Source organism: Pelodiscus sinensis, chromosome 28 (assembly GCF_052426305.1).
Source record: "Pelodiscus sinensis isolate ZL-2025 chromosome 28, ASM5242630v1, whole genome shotgun sequence".
Lineage (NCBI taxonomy): Eukaryota > Metazoa > Chordata > Testudines > Trionychidae > Pelodiscus > Pelodiscus sinensis.
Window position 1 is genome coordinate 1,291,819 of NC_143079.1, and position 10,402 is coordinate 1,302,220.

Below are 10,402 nucleotides of genomic sequence, written 5' to 3' on the forward strand. Positions count from 1 at the left end.
GTATCGCCATTTTCTGTTTTAACCACAACCTCAGCACTAGCCCTGGGAAGACCTAGCCCAGGATCCAAAGGTAAGGTGGGGGCCATAGGTTCTAAGGTCTCCATGGCTAGTGGTGATGGATAAAAATGGTGCGCTCTGAGACCCCCCCCTTCCAAGATTTAGTTCTCCAGTGTCTAAACACGGAGATTCAATCTCAAATTCTTTGGAACTGTAAGTCTCCGGTTTCCTGCAAGAGCAGAGAAATGCAGCTGCAACTTGAGCACAGGAGAGAGCCTGAAAACGTGAGAGCCCCTATTAGGCTGTCCAGGGGAAAACATCGATGCTGCACCTCAAGAAAGAACATTCAGGCCCAGCCTTCCTGGGCAGCCCTCACAGAGCTTGCTTGCTGGCAGAAAACATCGACTCCGAAGCAGTTTGCCCCTTCCTGTCTTGCTGGCTAATCTCCCCCTCACACTGTAGCAGTTGGCCTTGGGCACGGGACAGCCAGAAAAAGGTACTTGTGCAAGGTGGCCAGTTCTGGGCAGATGTGGACCAAGTGAAGGCCCAGAGATGTGATGACAGGGCCAGGTGAGGCTCTGGGGCAGGGGTCTCAGGCCACGCCTGTCACTCTGCTCCTGTGACTGGGAAGGGCCTCTGGGAGCAACTCCCTGGAGAGCTGTGGCTGGCTACAGACTGCGCTGTGTCTGCGCTCACGTAGCTCCCTTTCCACCCCGTGGCCGCGTGTCGCTGTCCGGCAGTGACTCAGCCAGCGGATGTCTGCTCTCTCGGTTTCTCCAAATCGCCCTTTCGTCACATCCCCTGTGGTCGCCTCTTCCTGGACCCTGCTTTTGTGGCAAGGCAGATCAGCACTGCTGAGCATTTCCCCAGAAACGCAAGAACCTGCCCCCTCTTCCTGTGGGGAAAGGATCTAGCTCAAACCGGAGGCTGTGGAAATCGGCGCCCTACAGGTGCCCTTGCCCTGGGCTATGAACTCATTGCACAGACCAGCCAGAGCCTCGCTGAGTGGCGGCGAGAGCCAGCCCTGGCCCCAGTGGCAGGGACATTCATTTCCAGGCTCCACTTACTGCTCCGGTGCTCGGCTTCGTCCTGTGCTGTGGCCTGGGTGGCTATGGGAAGTCAAGGAGGGTCCCCATTAGCCTCTGGGGTATGCAAGGGCAGCCAGAGCCCTGACTAGCCCCTCTCCTGGGAAGGCACCAGGCAGTCACATCCTGGCAGTCACATTCCTCCCGGTACCGTGGGGAAACCAAGGCATGGAACGGGGCAGTCACTTGTCCAGGGCAGAGAGCTGCAGGCCCAGCTTTGTGAAGTTAGTTACCCACTTAGTTACAAACTGGCAGCTGAGGGGATTTCAGATGTGCCTAAGTCCATCAGGCATGTGCCTAAGTCCATCAGGCACCTGCCTCACAGCTCTCAAGGGACTTAGGCAGGACAGGTGCTTAGGCCCTTTTGGAAAATCCCAGCAGGTGCCTCCCTGCTTCAACCTCTCAGCATTCTCTGGCTGCAGCTGGGGCAGCGCTGCCCAGTGGGATGCCAGAGCTTTCGTGTGCAAGGGAGGGAGGGTGTGTCTGGCACAGAGTGAGCTGCATTTCCATTGGCAGAAAGAGCCGAGAAGTGGCACCGGCGGAAAGAGCCAGCGTCTCTCTTCTGCCCAGGAACAGGAGTGACGTCCCCTGCTCAGTCCCTGCCGCAACCCGCTGAGACTTGTCAGCTCTAGGGGAAGAACTGCCCAGACAGCTGCTTGATCGAACCCGCAAGGGGAAGAGATCCACTGAAAACGTGCTACCTTGCTTTCCGGGTGTCTCACTTTAGCAATACCAGGAAACAACATGGACAGAATCCAGCAGAACCTGGCAGTCTTGTGCATGGACAATGGTAACGATTTCTTGCAGGCCACACGCACAACCTCAGTGGACCACAGGCAACCCACCGCTGTGCTCAAGAGAAACTCCAGCACGTCTCTTCCACCACCTTCTGATTGTCCAGTGGAAACTCAACAGCTATTTGTCTGGGAGCTGCAGAGCCTGTGGGAGGGTTGTCAGAGGGCTGTTCGTGGGGACAGACCCCCACCGGGGGAGCGGCAGAGCCTGTGGGAGGGTTGTCAGAGGGCTGTTCGTGGGCACAGACCCCCACCGGGGGAGCTGCAGAGCCTGTGGGAGGGTTGTCAGAGGGCTGTTCCTGGGGACAGACCCCCAGTGGGGGAGCTGCAGCAATCTGCCTTTGGGGCCATTTGTTTGGGATTAATCCCAGATTCTTCTTCACCTTTGTGCCTAATGAATCCATTTATGTAACGGAGATTCATTAGGGATGCACACGCAGAGCCGCTACCCTGTGCTGTCCTGCACATGTTGCCCTCATGCCTCCTGCTACCGGGGGGAGCTGAGCTGCTCCCGCCCACCCCCAGAGAGCACATGCAGGGGAGGGCATGGCCTAGAGCAGTGGCCACCCACCAGACGACGGGCTCTAGGGGTAGATCCTGGTGCCTCAGGTGATCCTGATGGGAGGAAATAAGGTTGATTTGACCCAATTTGCTCTTGGCAAATCCACACTGGCGGTTCGTTATTGCCCCACACCGCTCAGGTCCTTAACTCAGTGGAGTTTTGGAAAATAAAATTCAAGTGTCCCTGCTCCATGTCAAGCACTGGTCTGCGTGTGTCGGACGAGGGGCTCAGTTGCAGGCTGGCCGAGGGAGAAAGGACAGCCCCAGCAGCTGGGGGCCAGGCGAGAAGTGGGCAGCCAGGGGACAGAACGCTTGTTTCCCGGCTAGGGTAGGTTCAGGTTTGTCTGCCCCTGCACTCCCCAGCCAGAGTGAGGAATGCAGCACCTGTGCACTTTCCCCACTCCCTGATGAAGGGAGCAGCCAGCAATGTTCCTGTACAAATCGGGGGGAGGGAGCTTCAGCCCCCCCACTCCCTACAGGCCACCTAGCGGGTGGGAGGTGTTCCCCTGAAAGCCCCTTGCACCTGCCTGCTGATTCCGTCTGCTTCTCAAAAACCAATCCTATTCCAGGCACAGCCCGTTTTCCTGGCACAGCCAAACCCTTGCTTTTTAAATAAGAGGAAGCTGCATCCCAATGTGGTGGTCCTGGCTCTTAGCGCTCAGTTCTTGGACAGACCCCCTCAGACATACAGATTGTTCTCCAGGCGCTGTGTGAGCTCCTGGTGGAGACAGGAAGCAGCAGGAAAAGCGGAGGGCTGGAGAAAGAATCAGGGAAGGGAATTTCGGTCTCATTCTCTGGTAGGAAACTATTGACAAGTTACTTTGGGAAAACCACTCCCTGCAGCCAGAGCACCAGCCACTGCAGGCAGAAAAAGCCCCGTTAAGAGGAAGCCACAGGGACTCCCTCAAGCTACTTAGAAAGTGTCCCCAAAGCCCTCCTGACCAGAGCCCACCAGCCAATCACCCAGGCCTTCTCTGTGCACACAATGGGTGGCAGGGAGATCATCTGCTTGCACGGGAACTCCCTTATGAACCCGCGGGAGTGGCTGGGCACCTCCCTCTCCTCTCCGCTCCGCTCCCTGAAACAAGTCAGTACAGACAGAAGCTAAGAGAAGGTTCCGGACCCTGCCCCTATTGGACACTACCAGCTGCAAGTGGCCCCAAAGCAAAGTCATTCAGGATGCCAAGAGGCAAAACTCCAGCCACTAAGTCCTCTGTTAATGGTATTTCTTCGAACACTGGTGCAGCACATGGTCTCTCCATGGAGGGAGATGGCTCGGGGAGCTGGGCCATAAATCTCACCTAGACCAGGCTCTTAGAGACCCTGAAACCTGCAGAAGTGATGGAGGTTCTGGCCCAAACCCCACTGCTCAGCTACTACCACAGGGCCATGCTTCGTCTGTCACAGCCCGTGAAATGTAGACAAGCCTGTAGCCACAGGCATCACTACAGTATAGGGGTGTAACTGTGGCCACTTCCCAGGCTGCTGTCTGCCTTGCAGGGAGCAATCTCCAGTACAGCACCCCATTCACCGAACGAGGTGCTAAGTCAGTTTCCTTTCATCCTCAGCAGCCCTTCCCCATTTGTGCAGAGGTAACCTGGCACTTTGCATGTTTGGAACATTCAGCGATTGCTCCCCACCCCAACAGGGCCTCTCCCACCTCTCCACTACCTGCAGTGGGAATGAATACACAGTGGGTGCACCTAGACTGGCAAGATTTTGCACAAAAGCAGTTGCTTTTGCACAAAAACTTGCCAGCTGTCTACACTGGCCACTCAAATTTGTGCAAGAACACTGACTTTGTAATGTACAAAAATCAGTGCTACTTCCACAAATACTTACACGCTCCTGCTCGGGAAAAAGCTCTCTTGCGCAAGAATACTCACGCAAGAGGGCCAGTGTAGACAGGGAAGAACTGTTTTGCGCAAAAAAGCCCCGATGGCTAAAATGGCGATCGGGGCTTTCTTGCACAAAATCGCGTCTAGACTGGCCGCAGATGCTTTTGCACAAAAGCGAATCTTTTGCGCAAAGGCACTTGCCAATCTAGACACACTTTTGCGGAAATACTTTTAACAGAAAAACTTTTCCGTTAAAAGTATTTCTGCAAAATCATGCCAGTCTAGACGCAGCCAGTGCTTTTTGGGTGAATGGATCACTCCAATATGGGAGGGGGCTGAGAAGTGCTTAAAGTGGAGGTCAGCAGGTCACAAGGGGTCTCACACCTGGCCCAAAAACCTTTAGTCAAGCCAGGATGCATTTTAAACACCACCTTAGCAGAGCTGCTGCTCCCACAGCACGACAGGCACCCCGCTTCCATCAGAACATGGTAAGCACTGGTGCCCCGGGCTGTGCGCTATACGCAAGCGGTACCAGAGCGCTCCCCGGGGAAAGGCTGAGTGTCTCATGCACAGACCTCGCTGCCAGCTCTCAGGAAGAGCGGGGATTGTTTGACGGGCCCCGGGAATACAGCTTTGCTGTCAGGGATGCAGACACCACCTCCTCATCGAGCTAGAGCCAGAGATACGTGGCTGGTTTATTTGAGCCCGGTCGGGCGGATTCTTCTACTTGCCAGTAAGAGCTCCTCCAGGTTCCAAACACGCTCAGCCCCACCCAGGTCCTTTGGAGCTGGCACCTGCTGCAAACCCACACAAGCCCCCATCCCTTGTCTAATCCCCTCCCCACACAACATGAAAGGGTCTCTCCTAACTGAGCTGCACAGGAGGCCTGGTCAGGGTCGTGGGCGGCGGCAGTGGCCCTAGAAAGCAGACTTGGAGAGTTTGGCAGCTGTCTTTGTAAGGCAACTGCTCACACTAGCCCTCGCGCCAACTCATCTCGCCTGACTGTGTGTGGGCTGCCACCTGGCCGCAATATCCAGAGTGTATGCATGGGGGCGGCGCCACCTGCTGGTTCCACACCAGAGCAGCAGCTTTGTAGAGGCGGAAGAGCGGCCTTTCCTCCAGCAGCAGCATCCGCATGCCCCAGACAGGGGCCCTCGCTGATGGCACCTCTCTCTGGCTCTGTGCCTTTCTATCCCCAGCTACATGCACACAGGAACATGGAGCTGCTGGGCCCAGGCGGGGGGGCAGGATGGGCATTCGTAACTGTCCACAGCCGTTGTGCGTCCACACGCCGACCGGCAGGGCAGTGCTCTCAGGTGGCCCTGGCCTTCCCTGCCCCCTTTAAGTCTTGTGACGTTTTAAATGAGCTGAACTGCTCCAGAGGCCACCAGCGGGGCGATGGTTTTGTATCGGATCAGATGCTGCGAGCCCTCCTCCAGGTCGATCACATATTCCCTGAAGGGGGGGGGGGGGAGAGAGAGAGAGAGAGAGAGACAGACAGGGTGAGGGGGAAGGGCAGCAGCAAGCCAAGCACAGCACTGAATGGAAACACACCAGGGAGGAGAGAGGTGGTGCAGTCTCCTGCAATGGCCACATGACTGGATCTGGCCAGTCGGAGGGGTGCTGCTCTCCCCACAGCTGACGACGCCCCTTCGCTCTTCCCAGCAGGAAGCTGCGCGGCGTACAGGGAGGGTGGCATTTCTAAGGCATGTGCATCTCAGGGCACAGCAAAGCAACAGGCCACCTACCTCTGCTCATCTGTCTCTGGCTCCACCAAGATGTTTTCTTGCCTCTCCTGCACCCTCAGGAATACGAAGGCATCCAGGTTGGGTTTGGGAACTGCAAGGAAAGTGACGCACTCAGAGCCCTGACAGCTGGAACAAAAGACTGAGCACCATGCACCACAAGCCACTCCTGTGAACAGTCTGCTCCTCTTCGAGCCCTTCATACTTGGGGACACAGAGCAATGTGGGTCAGCAGCACCAGCAGCGTGGACATCACAGGCAACCAGCTGACCCCCAACACACCAGCCAACACACACTTGAGACGGAAGGAGAGCCAGAACACAGACCAGTGAGAGCAGCCTCGGGAGCCCCCTTGTCACCCATAGGGCATTCTAGGAAAGAACCATGCGAACATAAGCCCACCACCTTCTAAAGGACCAGCAGCATGGAGAGGGCTAAGCTCAGACACCAGCGTCTTTCAAGCACTCGCTGCAAGCTGTCGAGGACTTCAAGGCTCATGCAGGGTGAGCCCCCAGGGAGCTGGTGCTAGAATCCTCATGCCTGGTGCTGCAGCCAGGTTTCTCTTACCCAGTCTCAGGAGATCAACCTTCTGCAGGTTGGGAGGCATGTGTTTCAGGGCCATGTTTTTCAGGTAGGTTTCTGTGTTCGCCATGTACCTGAAACAGACCTTACTGTCAGTGAGATCTTGGCAAAACCTGCTGGGTCACAGCTGACTCCAGCTGCCGTCATAAGACCAAAAGGAAGTCTTTCTTCACATAATGCAGAGACAGCCTGTGGAACTCCTTGCCAGAGGATGCTGTCAAGACCAAGACTGTAACAGGGTTCAAAAAAGAATTAGATACAATCATGGAGGATAGGTCCATCAATGGCTATTAGCCAGGATGGGCAGAGATGGTGTCCCTGGCATGTTTGTCAGGGTTGGGAATGGGCGACAGGAGGGATCACTGAATGATTCCCTGCTTGGTTCACTCCCTCTGGGGCACCTGGCATTGGCCACTGGCAGAAGACAGGACACTTTGGTCTGACCCAGCAGTTCTTAGCCTGCTGCTCCAGGGCAAATCCTTCGGTGCCCCAGGGTACAGCCTATCTCCAGGTGAAGATGACAAAAGGCAGTGAGGTCTCTTCCAACCGGCAGGAGCTCAGGCAGCAGAGGGAGCTTTTCTAGCACAGCTTAGCAGGTGGCTGAAGCGAGACTGCCCGGGCCAATGGCTTGGCCACAAACTGCCAACAGAGGGTGGCCCGGAGCCAGGAGAGGAAGCTCTGCAGCAGGAAGTGGTTCCTTTCACCACTCTGCCTTGCACAGGGAAAGAGGCAGCTGGTTAGACACCAAGATTGATGGAGGCTGAGTGGGGCTCTTTTTTCAACTCCTTCCCAGGGTGTCAGGAACACTCAGGGCCAAACTGCCAGCTTCACTGCAGGCCCAACAGAGAACAAGGAAGGTGTTAGCTGGTCAGTAGAGGACAGGGAGGATCTACATGCAGCCTGTGCAGCAGAAAGGAAGATCCAGAATGTATACAATCCCAGGTCTCCAGGCCTAGCCTGCAAAGTAGACCAAGACTTTGCTCACCCCACTGTCCAGCCCTCCTTCCACATCCACTCACTCTTTAGCAAAGGCAAACTCCTCTGGAGAGAGAATGGAAGGCTCTCCTTCTGCTCGGGACTTCTCCTTCTCCAGGATATGGGGAAAAAACTTCTCGATCTGCCAGGAGAAGAAAATCCCCAAAGAAGCGTCAGCTGGGATTGAAACAGAGTCCTGTTATAGGCAGCTCCTGACCTGTACAGGGCTGTCTGTGCTGGAGAGGCAGGATAACTATGGCATTTCCAGGACCCTGTCCTGACCTTACCTAGGTCGAGGAACATGCTCACCGCATGTGCACTGTGACACTCCCCCCCCCCCCCCCCGTCTCTGAGATACCCTCTCCCCAGAACAAGGTGCTGTGCTTGGCACCAATGAGGAATGAATTCCTCAGGTGAACCTTATGGTCACTCTAGTCTAACCAAACATGTCAAGGGTCTGTGACTCAGAGTCCTGCGCCAAAGCAATCTGCTTTCAGAATACGATGCCTTCAGCCACTCCCGGGAGTCATGTCCCACACATAGCACAGCAAGGTGTTACCTTTGCAAGCCTGCAGCGCAAGTAACTGCTGAGGACATAGCGGATTCTCTCAATCTCCATGCGGTGGATGCTGACCTTCAGATCTCCGTGCTTGGCTCGTTTCAGATTTGACTCCTGCCAAAGGGGCACATTGGGGGAAGTCAGACTGTACACACGCTCAACAGTTAATGGCAGAGAGGCCAATGTCTGCAGAGCTGTGGGGGAAGAGCCAGATTGCAGCTGCCTCTTGCAGATAGAGCCCGGGCACCATGCACGCAGGTTACCATCTCTCTCTGCCACCTGGGGAAGGGAATCCAAAAACCTGACGCCAGATTTTGCAGCATATGTGGGTTTTGGAAAGTAATGGCCAATTTTGTCATCCAGGCACCTGCAAGTCTGTCTGAAGCAGGAGGTTTACGCCCCTCTGGAGCGCACAGTTGAACAAAGAGCCAGGAGATGGTAAGCGGTGCAGCCCCCGCTGGCTGGCATCATGCTACAGGGCTTACAGAATGGCAGATGAGCGGACAGCTACTAGCCTCTGTGACTGACAGCAAAGTGCCAGGAGCATGGGGAGCTCGCAACACATCCACGCCAAACCAACAGCACTTGGGCAGAGCGCAGGGATGCTCGCAACTACCCCCGTCGTGTGGGGGTACTGGGGAGAGGGATGGCTGGAGGAGCACGGGCGGGTGCTTCGGCACAGAGCCCCACATGCTGCCATGCCCGCAGTGGGGAGTTCGGTAAAGCCGGCCCGACTCCGCCCAGCCATTCCCAACCACGGCCCCCTCTGTGCCCCTGGACACGCACCATGTGGTCCAGCTGCTCCATGACACATTCCACGATTTCAGACTTGCTCTCCAGTAGCTCCGGGGCAAACTTCTCATTCAGCCAGGCCTGAGAGCACAGCAGGGCGGTGAGCCACAAGCCGACCTGACAGCCAGCCCCCTGCCCTGACCCACCACCCGCCTGCCCCCCCGTCACCCCCCAGCCGGGAGAGGACCCGGGAATCTGCCCCCCCTCCCCCCAGCCGGGAGAGAACCCGGGAATCTGCCCCCCCCTCCCCCCAGCCGGGAGAGAACCCGGGAATCTGCCCCCCCTCCCCCCAGCCGGGGGAGGAGCCGGGAATCTGCCCCCCCCTCCCCCCAGCCGGGGGAGGAGCTGGGAATCTGCCCCCCCAGCTGGGAGAGGAGCCGGGAATCTGCCCCCCCTCCCCCCAGCCGGGAGAGAACCCGGGAATCTGCCCCCCCAGCTGGGAGAGGAGCCGGGAATCTGCCCCCCCTCCCCCCAGCCGGGAGAGAACCCGGGAATCTGCCCCCCCAGCCGGGAGAGAACCCGGGAATCTGCCCCCCCAGCCGGGAGAGAACCCGGGAATCTGTCCCCCCAGCCGGGAGAGAACCCGGGAATCTGTCCCCCCAGCCGGGAGAGGAGCCGGGAATCTGCCCCCCCCCTCCTCCCCCCAGCCGGGAGAGAACCCGGGAATCTGCCCCCCCAGCCGGGAGAGAACCCGGGAATCTGCCCCCCCAGCCGGGAGAGAACCCGGGAATCTGTCCCCCCAGCCGGGAGAGAACCCGGGAATCTGTCCCCCCAGCCGGGAGAGGAGCCGGGAATCTGCCCCCCCCCTCCTCCCCCCAGCCGGGAGAGAACCCGGGAATCTGCCCCCCCAGCCGGGAGAAGAGCCGGGAATCTGCCCCCCCCCTCCCCCCAGCCGGGAGAGGACCCAGCCGGCTGGCCCCGCCCCCAGCCGGCTGGCCCCGCCCACCTGCTCGAGGCCGCCGAGGAGCTGCGCGGGGGTCAGCACCAGCTCCTCGCTGCTCCCGTCCGAGTCCAGCTCGCGCAGCGCCGGCCCCGCCGCCATCCCGCCCGCGCGCCGCTCCCGCCGAGGCGCTGACGTCAGCACGCTCCGCGTGGCGTTCCGGGCGCCTCCTCATGCATATTCATGACCCCACCTCCTGCAGCGGCTCAAAGGGGTGGAGTCGCCCGGCCAGACTCCTCCCCTCCCTCCCCCGCCCCGCCCCCCCGCGGGCCCCGGGGACCCGCAAGGCCGGGCAAGAGCGCCCGGGGCCGGCCGGAGGGATGGAGGCGCGTGTGGACGGACAGACGGACACGGACAGACACGGGCGGGCGGGCGGGCGGACAGACGGACACAGGGGCGGGCGGACAGATGGATGGACGGGCGGACAGGCGGACACAGACAGACACGTGCGGGCGGGCGGACAGACGGACACAGGGGCGGGCGGACAGATGGATGGACGGGCGGACAGGCGGACACAGACAGACACGTGCGGGC

The 10,402-nt window shown here is 58.5% G+C and overlaps 1 protein-coding gene across 2 annotated transcripts; it reads right to left on the bottom strand.

The window, feature by feature from the left end:
* Positions 1-4,940: 4,940 nt before the first annotated feature.
* Positions 4,941-10,032, bottom strand: GINS4 (GINS complex subunit 4). Of its 2 annotated transcripts, XM_075910932.2 has the most exons (7): positions 9,875-10,032; positions 8,923-9,009; positions 8,137-8,250; positions 7,622-7,719; positions 6,588-6,676; positions 6,024-6,114; positions 4,941-5,730 (listed from the first exon to the last, which is right to left on the bottom strand). In XM_075910932.2, the coding sequence occupies exons 1-7, from the start codon at positions 9,968-9,970 to the stop codon at positions 5,634-5,636; spliced, it is 672 nt and encodes a 223-aa protein (XP_075767047.1). In that variant the 5' UTR covers positions 9,971-10,032; the 3' UTR covers positions 4,941-5,633. The 2 variants fall into 2 exon arrangements, with proteins under 2 accessions (XP_075767047.1, XP_075767048.1); XM_075910933.2 differs by lacking the exon at positions 8,923-9,009 and having other exon boundaries at positions 9,875-10,016.
* Positions 10,033-10,402: the final 370 nt, after the last annotated feature.